This window comes from Girardinichthys multiradiatus, chromosome 13 (assembly GCF_021462225.1).
Source record: "Girardinichthys multiradiatus isolate DD_20200921_A chromosome 13, DD_fGirMul_XY1, whole genome shotgun sequence".
Taxonomy (NCBI): domain Eukaryota; kingdom Metazoa; phylum Chordata; class Actinopteri; order Cyprinodontiformes; family Goodeidae; genus Girardinichthys; species Girardinichthys multiradiatus.
Window position 1 is genome coordinate 29111411 of NC_061806.1, and position 17233 is coordinate 29128643.

The window sequence follows — 17233 nt, forward strand, 5'->3', positions numbered from 1 at the left end:
TAAACCAGACTGAAACAGAAAATGACTTTGGTCTAAATTCGCACTTTATTTCTAACACTTACAGGTTTGTTCTGTCCCCTCTGCTTCCCTGCCCTCCCCCCCGGAAAACAACAGGCACACAGATAGCGATGAGTTAAGGGACAGTAAGAGAACAGTTTCAAACCCAAAACATTCCCAACAGAATCAGGTCTCAGAAACAACTCAGACAGAGAGAGTCTTGAGGTCAAAAAAACAGCATATCGTAAGCATAATAAAAACAGAAAACACTCCCCACCTCCCCAGATACATCACAGAGTGGTGCTTCTTTGAGCTTCATCACCACCACCATCTTCAGGCTATTTTAACGAACCCTTCAGGAGTTCTTGTCATAAAATCGTGGGGGTTGTACAATGCGGAGAAATCAAAGTGGAGCTCTTTGGTTTTCACTGTTGAGGTTTTTTTCTTTAGCAGTAAAATCTATCTTTGCTGTCCTCTTTAACCTTTGGATTTAAGCTGCATTGTAGAAAAAATAGAAAGGAACATTTTTAACTTTCTCCTCAATAAATCAACAAGAACACGGGCCAAACAATACGGACTGAAGTTATTCTCTCATTTACTCTGTCTGCCAGTAGCTAGAAGATCTTGTCTCATTGAGGCCATCAGAAAGTCTATTTCATGGTGGTCGCTGTAGTAAAATGAACCTTCACATCCACAGAAGAACTACAGTAGAAAACGGCCAGTGTATATGAACGTCAGGCGTTTGTTTCCTTTAATTCATCACTAACAATGTCTATATACACGTGGAACGGCGTGTTTGTGGTGTAGTGCCTCTCTGTGGCAGTTTTAACTTTGGTATCATTCTCGGTCACCACCACAAACAAGTCCGACTACACAGGCACACAAACGGACGGAGCTGCGCTGCTGCTGGAGCATGAATAAAACACAGAAGCTTACATTTGGTCGGACATCTGCTCCGTTTTCAGACCCACAAAGGACCGAAACGCCTCCAACAGGCGAGCGGGACTCAGAACAAAAAATTAACACTTCAAGTCCAAACAGTCCAGACCCACAGTACCTCAGTGAAAATGGAGGTTAAAGCCTCTAAACGGCTCCTTTATGAGCCAGTTTCACATTCCCTCCTGAGTTCAGACACGTCTTTGTTTTAGTTTTCATCTTTAAAGCTTGAAAGTCTATTTGGTTTTTCATCAGAGCATCAGAGGTATTTGTTTGAGTCCTGATCCCACGATGGGATGAAGGGGAATCGGAAAGCTTTCCGGAGAACAGAGGAGACGTAAATGGAGGAAATTCAATCTGGATTTAAAATCAAGTTAAAGGATAAAAAAACATCACGAATGTGTCAAATACTGATAAATGTGAGCAACGTGGATCACGGATCCGTCTTTACTGTCTGAAAACAGAAAGCATGCTTTACGCTGCAGCTCTGGACACATTTGGTACAAATAAAAGACAAACTGGGCTGTTTCCAGCCGGATTTATGCTAGTTAACACTAATTTCTGCAAAAAGACATTAAAATCTGTGAAACAAAGACGATTTCTCACAAGTTTTAGATTTGAAATTAAACGAGCATGTTTTACAGCAGGTATCCTAAAAGGCAAAAATCAATCAATTAAGCTATTTACTTCCATCAGAGCCAATGAAGCTAAACAGAGAAAATTTTCCACTGATTGGTCCTTAAATCAGAAAAATAAGAATAATCTTGAATGTTCCTGAGTGGGGGCAGAGTTTATGGAGAACATTGCCTCACAGCAAAAGGTTGTGGGTTTAAATGTCAGTCAGGACCTTTCTTTAGAGTTTGCATGTTCCACCTGTTTATTGGACATGGCTCTTTATTATTTTTTCAACCTTCCAAATAAAATACATTTTACAACATTCATTTAATTTAATAGAAGTTGTCAATTATCATATTTATGTCCTCTGTTATTTTTTCTTAGGAACTGCAGTTTTACAGCTACAACCTAAAATCAGAGTCTATGTGGTTGGAGTTTTGCTCCTGTGCTGTTTTTATAACCCTACATTTATTTAAATGTCTTCAATAATCTTTCCTTATATGCTGGACAAGCCTCTATTAACCGGCATTCCTGTGCTCATATTCATGTTTTTAATCGATCAGAGCAATCAAGCCCTTTGAAACCCTCTTTTTGTTCGTGGTTGAACCGGTCGACTATAAATGGGAGTTTTAATCACTGCAGATGCAGAAAAACATCAGAGGAACCTAAAAGGAAGCTGCACAGAATATATGATATACAGAATTACCATCATAACCAGGAAAATGAAGGCCTTTAAAGGGATATTGGAACAGAAATTTGGCTTATGTGATATTTCAAATGAAGTCTGAAGGAAAAACTCATCAAGTAGCATACATTCTAGCACAATTCCTCCATTACGTTTCTTCTCTTCCTCCTCGCTCTCCGTCACACTTCACAACAGTCACTAAAGTTTGATTTGGTTTGAAACAATCGTTTGGCATCTGAACAACACCTCTCTGCAGGGTCAAGCCTCCAACAAACCCCTGAAAACGAGTACAAAGATCAAGAAAGACTTAAATAGAATCCAATAAATACATAAATAATCAATAAATAAACAAAGTGAGGGACAGAGAGGTTCATAAAATACATTACACAATTTTTCTCTAACCCCGCCCCTTCCCAAAAGCACACATCTCCCCCATACAATAAATACAAATATTATTTTCCAACAAAGAACACGAGAGAGGAAAAAGTTTTAAAGCTTTTGGTTCAGAAATCGTCGTCTTCAGTTTTCTTCAGAGGATAAAAGTCCCAGGCTCAGTGAAGATGAGAATCAAATGAAAAAGGAAAACTTACATTCCACAGTAAGTGGACATTAACAATCTGTCAGAACCGCCATCATTAGCATCTTCATCACCGGCTGCCTTCAGTTCTGTGTGTCTCCAAAATGAAACCTGTTGCTGGTTTCAACCCTGGACTTGTTTTCTCGCCTGATCTGATCAGCTTTCACTAAAATTATCAATAGCTGATTAATTACTTCAGATAAAGCTTTATCTCATTGTTTCCAGATGGGCATGGGCCGGTACCGGTACCAAGGTAAACTGTGCTTTTAAAAAGCTATGTTGTCAGTGCTGTAAAGTATCTATGAACACATTCCTTTGTGTTTTACATCAGAAAGTGGAGAGAAAGACATTATTATCAGCTTATATTGGAAACAGTGGTTATCACCACAATTCCCATTGTTGATGATGGTCCAACCTCGGGTGTGACCTTGTTCCCAGGTCTAACTTCAGAGAGCAACTCAACGCAGCATAAGTGGCAGCTGGTTTGCCTTTAGTGTGAAAAGCAACTCTGATTACCAAGGTAATGTATGGGGCAGAGCCCTCAGATCCTCATCTGGACCAATCTTTGGCTAAATAGAACAAAAAATCTAATGAAATGGTTGATAAATGCTATGGTTTGTGTTTAACTCTAAGATATTAACTGAATTTCTGCACTACAAGCAGCTTGGGATCTGAAAATCACGAGAAACAAGCCCAGGTTGAAAAACAGACCTTTAACCATAATTTCTCCGCTAAGAGATGTTTGTTGTACCGGATCGGTTTGCACTCAGTCATACGGACACACAATCACTCAGCTTGTGCCTGGGTTTGTTCTATTTGGTTTGGTTGTGTATCTAAAAGAAAAAATGCTTTTGGTCTTCAGTTCTGGCTTCCTCACATCGTTCTAGATGGACTGAAAAGCTGTTTTTCCCCATAAATCCTGGAAGCTACATTTTCACAGTCATCTTCAAACATTTCAGTAAAAAGAGCAATGAAAGAGGCGATGGGAACGTATGAAAGTAGGTAAAACCCTCCCCAGCTTCCACCCTATTCCTATGAAGCGTCGGGGAACAGACACGCAAAAAAGAAAAATATATAAATTCTGAACGTCTGTGTTGAGGTTATTCCTTATTTAATCAGTCCAGGAAGGAGAGAACAAAGCCGGGGAGGGGGCCGGTCGGCTTCAGGAGGGAGGGAGAGTTTCTGTCTGCTGAAATGAAGAAAACAGCGATCACAGTTAAAGACGAACAGACAGACGGGAGTTGCTCTCCCCTCCATCCTCCCCTGTCCTCCCCTACTCTGGTTTATTTGGTTTCACTTCAGTCGCTTATACAGAACTAGTAGCAGAAGAAGTAGCTTTTGGTTTTGGGTTGTTTTTTGGTCCGGTGCTTCAAGCGCACTTCTTCCTGCTCCTCTTCTTCGTCCTGCTTTCCCCCCTTTAGCTCCTCTGCTCCTCCTCGCTTGTTTTTGGCCCTTTGATCTGATCTTTGGAGACAAAGGAGCAGGGCAGACGGGTTGGAGGGCATGGTTTTTTTTTTGGTGGTGGTGGGGGGGGGGACGTCGGTGGTTCACCTCCTTCTTTTGTTCTTTTTTGGGGGGTTTTTGGTCTTTCCTATGCTTGTGTTTGTGTGTGAGGTTTGTCTGGACACTCGTCTCCCGGGCGAATCCAGAGACGAATGATGCCAGAGGCGATGCTTTGGTATCCAAGAGTGACGGTCTGGAAGATGACATGATGATGGTGGGATGGTGGGTATGGGCTGGATAATAAATCAAAGAAAGCAAATAATGTAAAAAAAAAAAAAAGAAGAAATCCCATGACAATGTGTTCATATCTGCCTGTGTAGAAGGTAAATCCTGTTGAGGTGTTTACTTCGGTTTGAGAACATTAAGATGAATGCATCTCCAGGAAATCAGACATATAGTTTCAGCTTTAGTTAACTTTCATGGGATCAATGAGGATTTACTAAAATATAGTCCTTCACATGATAGTTTTGCCTTCTGTTCTCATTGTTAAATCCAGGTTTCATTAAGACAAGCAGTGTTAAAGTACGGCAGGCTGATCACGGTAAAGCTGTAAAAGTGAGAGGTAGCACTATATGGGCTCAGCTGTAAAAATGTAGGGTTATAAATGCCTTAAAGGTCGATGATTAGAAAATAATACAAAAATAGATGTTTTGCAAATATCCTGACTGAAAATGGAAAAAATTAATCCTGATTGGAATGAAGAATGTTTGACAGAATAAAGATCAGAAAAAGTCTTTTTATGCTAAAGCTTTTCTCTCCGTTTGTAGTTTTTTTTGTCTTTATTTTTTGGTTTTCAGTTTTTGGTATTTGGAGATTTTGGTTTACTTCTTTGTAACGTTTGTGTTTCTCTTTGAAACGTTTTGTTTTTTTCTCCTTTAAGACAAGTCTTTCCTCAGCTCCCTGTTTCTCTCGAGCAGTTTTCATCCCTGCCCTCATCAAGTTTTTTTTTTTTGGTGTTTGTTTCACGATGCTGAGTGAAACAAAAAGCTCCTCTCCAGCTGTAGGTCATTATTTGGTTTCAAAATTCCCCTCCTTCGTTCTGCGGTTCTCTCCATCCTCCTCATCCTTCCTACCCTCTCTACCTCCTTCCCTCATGAGTCTGTGTGTATTTTTGGCATCAGGAGACTTCAGAGGAGAAAATGGCAAAGAGAGACAATCTAGAGATGGATCAGACAGAGAGATGGCTTTGGTTGAAAGGTGATGTTGTACATTTTGATTTTTAAAGCTCTGCTTTCTCCTCATCCTCCTCATCCTGCACTGATAGGATACTTTGGCTGTCGGTTGGCAATCATTCAGCCATGGCTCCTCCCAGGGGCGGCGGCGAAGCTTCGCTGAAGGAGCAGAAAGAGGCGGGACTTGAACAGGGAGACGCAGACTCCTCTGGGCATGAAGTGGGGCTCATGAGGTTGCTGGTGCCAGTGGGTGAAGACTGGCAATAGGTGAGTCTAGGTCCACAGCCGCCACCTCCGCTGCTGCTGACCAGCCCCATGGTGGGCATGGAGGAAGTTGCTGTTGAGCCAGTCACCATTGGCAGGAGGCTGGGGCGGTTCAGGAAGAGAGAAGAACGGAGGGAGGGGGGGACAGAGTGACCACCATGTCCACTCAGAAACATGTGGCCCGGTCCCCCCTCCAGGCCAGAGATGGGCAGCTGACCGCCGCTGGCTGCCAGCGCTGATGGGAGGCAAGGAGGGGGACCAAGGAAGGTGAAAGGAGGAAATAAAGAGTGAAAGTGAATAAAAAGCAGAATAAATACAGCATAAAACAATCTGAGTAAGCAGAGAATAAAGCACAGAAAGAGGAAAATCATTTAACCAAGACAATGGAAATGAGGATGATGCAGACAGATGCAGTTTACAGAAGAACAAACTGAGCTTTTTATTGTTTGGTTAAGAAAAAAAGTTTAAAAGATCAGTTCACAATTTTTAACAGTAAGATTTGAAACAGGAATGGGATTAAAAACCTGGTTCCAAACTTTGTCTTCATCAAAAAGGTATAAAAGAAACAAAAATACAAAAAGATGTAAATGACAGCTTTAACTTGGGTTTAATGGATCTTAGTGCTGCATGTGGTATGGCTGATCAGAACATACTGAAAAATAAGAGCAAAACTTCTTAGCTTCACTTGTCCAACATAAATCTGAGTCAAAAAACATCACGTGGGGTTCCTCAAGGCTCCGTTCATGGCCTGCTTTTACTCCAAATGCTTCAATGAGCTCGGTCTATGAAGAATTACACAATGTTTTGCCATACCTATGATCTGATAACAGATTTCTATTTTGCCACTTGACCACAGTGACCTTCCTCTAGCTCTGGACTGAGAGGATTGTTTACAACAGGTTGTGTGTAAAGGCTACAGTTTAACTGTGTTTTACTATAAGTGTTGCATTTGAAATGGCTGATAATAAAACACTTAATAACAAACCAAAGTATCCCTATTTTAGATGATCATAAATCTGACCAAGCAAACATCACCTTCGGGGTCCCTCAATGCTCTGTTCTTGGGCCGCTTTTTTGCTATATCTACATAACCCCCCCGCCCGTTCTGATTATAAGGAATTAAAATATATTTACAGCATTCCCCTTTCAGTCCATTACTAACTAATCGTCATCCAGCTCAAGAGTGCAGCTTTCCTGTCGAGGCAAGAATTTTATGTTACTTTTTTTTAAGATAAGACACTGATTTAAACAGCAAAGCCTCTTTGTCTCCCTTAGCCACTATGAATCTGAGCAAACAATTATCACAAGTAAGTTTACTCCATTCTCGGCCTGCTTTGATTTATTATTTACTTGCTCCAACCGAGCTGAGATTGAGATTAAAACATCACTTTCAGAGCTCTCTTTGTGCTGATGACACGCAACACTACAAATCTTAATTTTACCACTTTATTTGATCTGTTCTTTGCTTTTTATTAGTTTTAACTGTTCTCTCTGTTGCCAGAGATTTGAAGTAAATCCGTATCTCTCTGCCTCCAGAAAGTGAGGAAACAACTGCTCTTCAAATAAAATTAGCTTGTCCACATGGTCTCAGATGCTAAATTTGTTCCTAACACTTTTTAAAATGTTGGTTCTGCTATATCGAGTAGAATATATAAATTTAATCATATAATTTCCACATATATCCAAGAATAATTTTCAAAAGAAACACAAAACTGCCACCAGTGCTGTTCCATGAAGCAGTCATGAAGGCATTTAATCTAAATTAAGAGATAAAGAGATAAATGATTGTCTTCAGGTGTATTAGGAATGAATGGAGCTCCACTGTGACAACTTGTGAAGGGTTTTAGTAAGTACAACTTCTCCAGTGGGGGTTTTATTATTGCAGTGGCAGCATACTGGAGTGCTGGAGTACCACTCAGTCAAGGTCTGCATGATTTTCTGGTCTGCAAGTCTCCACAAAGTTAACCTGTGGTTTGAATAAAAATACATTTTGTATTAAAACTTTTGACAGATAACCAAACCTGTGGTTAAACATTTAAATCTCCTTAAAGCTTATTGTAGGAACTCTAGTTCCTGTTTTAACTTGGCAGTGATGGAGTTTAATCGTACATTAGAGTCAAAGTAAGTCAGGTAAGGATGAAGGACGGTTACTGAGAACAACACGTACGCGACTATAAGCATGAATGCAGCTGAGATCAAATTCATCAGGTTCTGTCAACTATAGCTGTACCTGAACCCAGTCACCAGTACTAAGGCAAAGAAGTTTATTTCAGAGTTGCTGCAAAATTACAGCGGCAAGCAGATTCACTGTGAGTTGAAGCTGCTGCAACAGGCCAACACCTACCATCTTTCTGGTTCCAGTGTGATAGTAAACACTTTAATCTATTACAGTGCCATGAGTATAAACATTCATATAACGCATGTTTGGCCCCAGAGGGAGCCAAAGCTGCAATCCTCTCCTGTCAACACTTCATTTCAACCCCGTCTTTTCACCGAGGCTCCCCTTTTATTTCCTCCTTCAGCCTAAAACTCTATCAGAGCCGACGGTGCCAGAGCTGCACTTTCCATAACAGACTGTATCCTTCTCATCAGCGCATGGCCCGCAGGACACCGGCTCTCAAAAGAGCGGAAGAAAAAGATGTTTACTGGCGCTATAGCCAGATGGAGCACATGACGGATTCAAAGCTGAGCTTATTTGTGATGCTTAATTGATTTGGGAGCAGATCATCTCACTCAGAAAGGGGAACTGTGAGTGAAAGCTGGTTATTTAGCCACCAGGTTTTGATATCGTGAGAGACGGGATTGTGTCTGTTCACTGTAAGCTGAATCGGCCTCCTAAGCTCCGCCATAAGGAGCCCTTGCCAGTCTGTGATAATAGCAGGGTATTGTATGAGAATGAAATGAAATCTTTCAACATACTGAGCGATTCAAAAACTTTGTGCTGAGGAGGATGAGGAGAAGTGAGCGCTGGTGGCGACTGTCACCTGAGGCTTCACAAGAAAAATGTATTTCAGACAGAGCGGATGGAGGGTGAAATGGGAAGTGGTTTTTGGAAATGGAGACCAGAGGGGATGGTCTGCATGCTTGTACATGCACACACACACACACACACACACACACACACACACACACACACACACACACACACACACACACACACACACACACACACACATCTACCTTGCATGGTAGCCAGAGGATTACTGCCAATGAGGGCCTGGTTCATCCCTGCACTTACTCCTATCATTGTGTTCCTGAAACATGGACACAAACAGAGACTCAGACATGTAGAAAAACAGTGTTGAAGGATAAACACAAATAAATCATTCATCTATAACTGAAGGTTAACGAGTATATTTTGGTGTAAATGCCGCAGGTCAAAGAGTCCATGTCGATCAATGTGAGCTAAGTAGATCAACACTATGCTCAGCAGCTGAAATCTACAGCTTCTTACACAAAGTACAACAGATCTTTACGGGTGCATCTTTATAAATTAGTGCTCTTAAAAACAGCAAACTTCTGTTTCTCAATTTGAATTTGAATATTACATCGGACCAACAAAACATTTTTAATAACGAAATGCTATGTTACGGGCATGTTGAGGCCCAATCATGGCTCCCTCCCCAAGGAGGGTAAGCTACAAAGAGCATCGCAAAATATGCTGGTTGTTCACAGAATGCTGTATCTAACCTTATCAATAGAAAGTTCGGTGGCAGGAAAAAGTGTGGTACAAAAAGGTGAAAAAGAAACAGCCTTGAGATGACCGTGACGTAAAGTCTATTTGTCGTGGTGCGACATTTTGGACTTTGTTGTGGTTTTATGTTTTGACTTTAGTTTGGTTTTGTAGTCATGGTTGTTTGTTTATTTCCTGCCACCTAGTGTTTGATGTTTTCTGTCCCCTCGCTCCTAGTTCCTTTTGTGGTTGCTTTCCTATTTCTTGTTATGGTTTTCTTCTTCTTCTTCTTCTTCTTATTAATATTATTATAATAGTTCTTTGTCTCCCTGGATTCTCTTGTTTAGTTTCTCATTTAGTATCGCTGTGTTTTATTATGTTAGGTATTTGTTCTCTTTCCTAGTTTAGTTCCTCAGTTTAGTTTCTATAGTTCCAGCCTCCCTTATTGGTTAGCTTTAGTTATTGTTTGCTTTTGGTTTGCACATATTCGAGTTTCTCTGTTTACTTTAGTTAATCATTATTCTAGGTTCTTATGTTTCTCTGGTTATTTATCTTTGTCCATAGCTTCATTTAGATCTGGTTCCCTGATTCTTGTTTATTCAGTTCTTTGCTTATAGTTTTGTTTTGTAGTCATGTTCCCCTGGATTTATGTTATAGTCTAGCTCTCGTGTTCCCTTTTGTTTTATAGCCTTGTCCTCTTAGCTACCATTCATTTTCCCTCAGTTCTCTGCAGCCTGGTTCACACCTGTTTTCCATTCTCCTCTGATTACCTGCCTCTGTGTCTCATTGGTTCATACCTCACTCCCCTCTGTTTATAAGCTCTCTGGTTTTGATTGTTCTTCGCTGGTTCCTTTCGTTCACTACTCTCGACTATGTTCATAGTTTTCCATGTACCTGCAGAGTCTACCTTTTGTTACGTTTTGGATTTCGACTATGTTTTTACCTGCAGTGTTCTTTGCTTCGCTTTTTGAAGAACTTTGGAATTAAAGCTTAAGCTTTTCTACAACATGCTGCTGCCAAGCTCTTGTCTGCACTTTGGTCACTCTAAACCTCAGAACGCAACACTATTCAAGAGTTTGTGGGAGATTGACAAGGCTTGGACTGCAGCTGGGCTCTGTGCTTTAAGAGTCACCACACACAGACTGATCCAGAATAAGGGCTACAGCTGTCGCATTTCTTGCGCTATGCGACTCCTGAACCAGAGACAATCAGAAGTGTCATACCTGGGCTGAGGAGAAAAAGAACTTGGCTGTTGCTCAGTGGTCCAAAGTCCTTTTTCAGATGAAAGTATAGTTTGCATTTTATTTGGAAATCAAGGTCCCAGAGTCTGGAGGAAGAGTGGAGAGGACCAGAATCCACGTTGCTTGAAGTTTAGTGTGAAGTTTCCACAGTCAGTGATGATTTGGGGTGCCATGTCATCAGCTGGTTCTGGTCCACTGGGTTTTCACAGGGAGTCAGAAACTTTAAAGCACTCCAGGCTTCCCTTTTCTGACAACTTTTATGGAGCTGGTGTGATTTCCCAGCAGAACTTGACCCCTGCCCACAGAGCCAAAATGACCAATATCTGCCTTACTGGCCATGGTACCAGTGTGCTTGACGGGTCAGCAAACTGGTGATCTGCCTTAAATCCCAGAGAGCAGAGGCCTCAGAATCCAGTCCTCAAGGGCTAGTGTCTGGAGCATTTTAGATGCATCCCTGGTCTAATGCACCAGGTCCTTCCTGAACACCTCAGCAGAACCACTGGCTGATCGCCTCTATGCCATCTAATGTTCTATTTTTCTAAGATACCGAAGTGTTGTTTTTTATTAGCTGTAAGTCACAATCATCCAAATGAACAGAATTAAACACTGAAAATATATCATTTTTATTGATTTAATTGAATTACTAAATTAACTGAATGATTTTGTTCTTTTTCTATTGAGATGCACCTGAAACAGATCCATACCTTAAATGTCATAAATTAATTTATGTATATTTACTGTCTTCGGTGATACTCTTGACATGTTTACATGAATCAGGCAAAACAAGCCAATACACTCTGCTGTGCAGTTAAAACTAGGGGGTAATGTTAAAAAGGTGATATTTTAAAGTATTCACACCCCTGTTAAAATACCGGCTATTGGTGCTAAACCATCATATGCAGATGTTATTTTATGTCACCAGGCTGAGCAAAAAAGAGAGAAAAATGGTGACACTGACCCAGTGGTGAGCCCAGATGTCCCGAGGCTGGAAGGAGCCGGGCTGGCTGTGCTGTGAGGAGGAAGAGGAGGAGGAGTCACAGACGAGGACATGACAACCGAGCTGACGGGAGTCATGGGGCAGGAAGCTGAAGGTGACAAACTGGCTCCTGAGAGGAAGAGGAGAAAGATGATGCTCCACATCAGAGTTACAGCACAGCTACTAACACATTATAAGACATGCAAATCATGTTATGAAGCAGTCTGAGCTGCTTCCTTTCTCAGCCTCTCCATTCTGCTGCAAAGCAGAGAGATGTCTGAGGCTAAACAGTGCGAGCCTCGGCTCAGCAGGCCAGTAAATTTCCAGCTGTGTTTGTTACCCGTCAGGTCATTTATCATATTTGAGATTCCCGGGATCGCAAGCTCTGCAGCAGAGGGCGATACATCAACGGGACGAGTCATGACTCATGGAGGTAAACAGCTCAAGACGGGAGCTGTGCCTCCATGTCAACAAAATATCACTGTGTTCAGCTCCAGTATTTCTCTCACAGAAATCATTTTTAAGCATTTCATCAAAGCAGCAGACAAGACAGACGTATCAGGAGCAGTTTCATCTGTCCGTGAGCGACCCTTGGGCCTGGAAATCACAACAAGTAATTACAGCTCACCTGTTGTGCTGAGGCTGGTGGTGACCTGGGACAGACTCTGACTCGATATCTGGAGATGGAAGAGAGAAGAAAATCACCCAGCTGTCAAACAGTTTTCATCTCAGGAAGCACAGAGTTTGGTGCTGGATAGTGTCTAAAGTTGGATGGTACCATGTGGGGGCTGTAGCAGTGGGCTTTGTGCGTCACAACAGGCGAGGTCTGGCTGGGCAGGGGAGGAGTGCTGCTGCTAGATGGGTTGATACGTTTCTCCTTCTGCCGGCGGTTGCAGAACCAAACACGGATCACCTCCTTCTCCATGTTGAGCTGCTCTGCCATCAGCAGGATCTCCTCCGACGTCGGCTTCTGGTTCTGAGGAGCAAACAAAGCGTGTTTACTCACATTAACTTATCAAATATGCATTCTTCAAACTTTTTATTCATTTCAACCTTAAATGTTAAATTTTTATTTTTTCTCATTTAACATAATGAAATCAGAGATGTGTGACATCATCAGCATGTCAACAGTAAATGCTGAAAACTAAATGTCAAAGGTCATGATTTGTTTTAGCAGATGTCAGATAAGTGCCCCTAACTGAATGCGAACACATCACAACTATTTTTAAAATATTCTATAAACATAAAATCCTGCCAATGAATATTTTCACTTTCAGAGAAGAAAAACTATTTAAAAAAATTAGTAAAAATACCCGAACTGTAAAACAAAAAATTAAAACTATAAGAATAAGCCATACCTTATTTTATGCTTATCTCAATGTTTATTTTTGATATAATTATTAGCACATAAATATAATTTAGTTACAATTTCCTCATTTATTTAATGCTACTGGAAATCTCAGTCTGTCAAATAAATGCCAAGAAAACAGAGAATTAAAAACTCTTTTTTTAACAATATTTCAATTCAATCCTAAAACTAGCATTCTTTGGTATCTGTTGGTAAAAATGAAAATACAAAACAAAAACCAATCCTGCCAGCTCAGGTAGTTTTCTGGACACATTCAGTTGCCACAGTTTCTGAGTCCGTCTCATACCGTGCTGAAGTTGCGCTCCAGAGCCACTCGTACGTTCGTCTCGATGCTGGTGCGTTTCTTTCTGCGCCGGCCGGGAAGGCCCTCGATGCCCAGCAAGGGGGAGGAGATGGAGGAGGGGCTGGGCAGCATGCTGTCCACCGCCATCGTTTCTGCAAGAGAAATGACCAGAGAAGCAGAGGAAAGCAAAGAGGAAAATAAATAAAAAAGAAGTAAAAAGGGAAAACTGAAATCAAAGAACACCATATTGTTGGTTGAAACTAGTTGCTATTGCCAGGTCCAGGTTGCAACCGAGTGTTTGGGCTGAGGCCTGTCTTCTGTTAACTGTAAAACATTTGTGAGCTTCTGAAGGCAGCCTCAGAGATCTCACTTGGGGAAGTCTTCTGTTTGGTTGATCAGTGACTGAAGCTTTTTATTTCAGCTCCTTCTGTTAATCAAACTTTTGTTCATTTAGTTTTGGTAATCTATATCTTAAACCTTATCTTACTGGAGACCTTATTTGTTTTCAGCAGAATGTTTTTAATTAATTAGAAGTTATCTTTGTAAACCACAACTGGTGGTATTTTGTACTAGTTGCTTTTGTCAAAGCCTAAAAAGGCAAAACAATAAATCACTGTATTTAAAAAAGAACCTACATCTGATTTAATGTTACTCCCTCTTTCCCCTGGCTGAGTTGGGTCGCAACAAATAGTAAAACTTGGCTGAAATATCGTGGCGCAAATGTTTATGAAGCCTTAATGAAGCGGAAATATCTAAATCTATTTTTACAAAGAAATTATAAACTTTTAAATTATAAACACCTGCAATTTATGATCTCAGTGATTCCTCTTGTAGACACGTTAGTTATGGAGTACCACAGGACTAAGCACTTGGGACCAGTTACTTTATATATGCTTCCACTTAGTGAAATATTGAAGTTGCATAGCAAAATCCCCTGTTACTCTGGTAAGTTATATTTATTCATAAAGCCTGATGAATCCAAACAGTTAATAAGAATATAAGCATGTCTAGAAGACAGAAAAGCCTTAATAACTTAATTTTCTGATTTTAACCTGAAGACAGTTTGTTGTCTTTGAACCAGAGCGTTTGTACTTTTTATGCTTCTCTCATGTCCTCTCAGCCTCAGAGCGGTTGTGGTAGATTGTTGCTAGCACTAAGCCTGGTCCTGCAGAGGGTTTGTTTTGTGTTAACTGGGAGTTGTTCTGATCCACTGCTGCTACATGCTTGCTAACCATCAGGAATTGCTGCAAAGTCAATGAGTCGATGCAATCGTTAGGCTTCCTGTGATGGTTGTAGCCTAATTAACTGACCTTGACTGGGCCTGGTTATCTTGTACAGCGCCTTAAGACGTTTGCTCTGAATCAGTGCTATAATAAACTGAATACAATTGACTTTTTGTCTCACCTGCGTCACCTAGCCACTTCTCCAGCAGCGGCTTCAGCTTGCACATGTTCTTAAAGCTCAAGTTTAGTGCTTCAAAGCGAGAGATGGTGGTCTGGCTGAAGTCATTTCCATAAAGTTTTCCCATGGCCACTCCCACATCACCCTGACAGAGAAGACAATAAATGAATGTACTGCACTTCATGTGTGTCAGACTTTCCTGTCCGCTTCCTTTGCTGTTATGTTTACCTGCGTGAATCCCAGCTTTATGCGCCGCTGTTTGAAGGTTCGGGCGAACTGCTCCAGCTCCTCCAGATCGCTCGGTTCTTCACTCATGTGAGCTGTCTGACCGCCGGGGTTCAGGCCGGAGGTTAGGGAGGAGGCCATGGCACTGCTGGATGCGGAGGTAGCTCCTACAGATGTTACACCGCTGCTGCTTCCACTGGCCGCTACAGAGGCTGCGCTGCTGCCGCTGCTGTTTCCTGCATCGCTGCTCTTCTCCCTCTGTAACATCAGGAAAAAGAACATGTGTGAGTTACTCTCCTTCCACAAAATTTTTAAAAATTTCTTATATTTTTCCTACACTTAAAATTGATGTGCTACTTTGAGTTGGTCTGTCACATAAAATCCTTATAAAAAACATCAAACTGAATTGAAACTTGAATCGGTGAAGAGGCATGAATCCTTTTGCAAACCAGAAATAACCAAAGAGATTGCTGTTTATCTGAAATTATTAGGCTTTTCTCTTGCAGCTCGTACGCTGCAGTGCAAAAAAAAAAAAAAAACAACCCAAAAAGAAAGAGTGGATTCTCTAGAAGAAGAAATCTACTCTTGTTTCAGTTGGGCTTTATGTTTTCTTTCCTTGGAAAAAGATTTGCTACCTGTGCTTGGAGTCCCATGCGAGGTGGGCTTGTAAGAAGTCCTCCTGCACTTTGCTGAGGTAGCTGGATCAGATTTGCTGTTGAGAGCAAACCTGAAAGAAGGAAGAGCAACCAATTAAAAACAAAACAATCCATCTGGTCAGTCAGACAATAAACGTGATGCTGCAATTAGAGCTGTGAAAAGGAAATGTTATTCTCTTAGTTCAGGAGTCTCAAACTTCAGTCCTCTAGGGTTTGTTGTCCTTGAACTTTTAGATGCTTCTCTGCTTCAACACATATGAATAAAATAATTGGGTCATTTGCAGGACTCTGCAGAACTTGACTCCATGCAGAGGAGGTAATTCAGGTATGTGATTCAGATGTTATGAACCAGAGATGTATGTAAAATATGCAGGACACCAACCCTCCAACCCTGTTGGAGAATCCTGTCATATAGGAAGGTGGTCTCCTCACCCTGCTGTGGCTGCTGTGCCTGTGTAGGCTGAGAAAGGAGGAACTGGGCTGGGGACTGGAGGGGATGACCCGGCATCAGAACCAGCTGCTGGAGCTGCAGCAGCTGCTGGATGTCCTGCAGCACAAATACGTGTCAGCTCAGGCAACAGAAGATGTGACACACCAGACATCAGCTGGTTGAAGGCCTGTATAAGCTGAAGGTACCTGCGCTGTGAGCTGGATAGGCTGGGACAGAGCCAGCTGTGGAGGCGGAGCCTGCACTGGTTGCTCCTGTTTGTTTGGCTGTTGCTGCTGAGGCTGTTGTTGCTGCTGCTGATTGGCCTGTTGCTGCGCGGCGGCGTGGGCGGCAGCGTGAGCGGCGTTTGACTGCTGAACGGCAGCCGCCAGGAGCTGAGCCTGAGCCTGCTGGAGGAGCAGCTGCTGCTGGGCCGGGAGGAGAGCAGCAAGCTGGGAGGGAGAAAAACAAAAACGTTTTAACAATCCAGAGAGAAATTAATCAGTTGTCGGTAAAGAATAAATAAAAACAGTATAAAATATGCTTCCTCTACAGTGTTTTGTAGCTATGTATACTTAGAGAGGTTGTGCATGACTTCTAGCTGGAACTGTGTGTTTTTTTCTCACCCCTGCGAGCTGACTGCCTGCGAGCATCAGCTGTGTGTGGTGATGCTGAGCCTGCTGCTGCTGCTGCTGCTGCTGCTGCTGCTGCTGGGAGGGAGGAGCAGCAGTGCTGTGTGTTATCTCTGAGCTCTCTTCGCTCTTTACCTGAAAGAAAAGACAAAATCTCCTTCAGAGTCCAGATCAGACTTTGATGCTATTCTGTGGCTCCACCTCAAATGATGCTTTTATAAGTTCACAGTGACGGTGAAAGTGTTTAACACAATCCTGCAGATGTTCAACTCTGGAGGAAGGAGTGAAAATCACAAGGTTGTATTTGCCATTGCATCTCTCACACACACTGACATTTTGGTACCCAGAACCTGTAAGAACATCTAATCAGCTCATTCAGGAAAGGAAAAATGAAAAAGGGAGACCACTGCACTACAAGTGCAGCCATTTTTTCACATAAAAATGTTTCTGATGATATTAGTATGAAAAAGGGGTTTATTAGATGTTCCGAGAGTCAGCTGCTGTGAAAGTAAAAGCTGACAAACATTTGCAAACTGAGGAGCAATTATATCTCAATTATCATAGCTAAGAAGATAAATGCTTCCCTTAAAGATTCACTTTG

The 17233-nt window shown here is 41.7% G+C and overlaps 1 protein-coding gene across 15 annotated transcripts in view; it reads right to left on the bottom strand.

Annotated features, from left to right (window-relative positions):
• The window catches only part of LOC124878960 (POU domain, class 2, transcription factor 2), a 124989-nt gene that overhangs the window by 18188 nt on the left and 89568 nt on the right, over nt 1-17233 (bottom strand). For 9 of the 15 annotated variants that reach the window (XM_047383181.1, XM_047383186.1, XM_047383179.1 and 6 more), the window contains 12 exons: nt 16627-16767; nt 16210-16452; nt 16006-16120; nt 15553-15644; nt 14921-15175; nt 14696-14837; nt 13295-13443; nt 12418-12615; nt 12268-12316; nt 11622-11769; nt 8930-9003; nt 4529-5984 (listed from right to left, as the gene is read on the bottom strand). In XM_047383181.1, coding sequence (XP_047239137.1) covers nt 5602-5984; nt 8930-9003; nt 11622-11769; nt 12268-12316; nt 12418-12615; nt 13295-13443; nt 14696-14837; nt 14921-15175; nt 15553-15644; nt 16006-16120; nt 16210-16452; nt 16627-16767 — 1989 coding nt within the window. In that variant the 3' untranslated portion in view covers nt 4529-5601. Of the gene's footprint in view, nt 1-66; nt 2511-4528; nt 5985-7450; nt 7716-8929; nt 9004-11621; nt 11770-12267; nt 12317-12417; nt 12616-13294; nt 13444-14695; nt 14838-14920; nt 15176-15552; nt 15645-16005; nt 16121-16209; nt 16453-16626; nt 16768-17233 lie in introns of those variants that run through there. The other 6 variants (XM_047383190.1, XM_047383187.1, XM_047383189.1 and 3 more) reach the window with 4 other exon arrangements.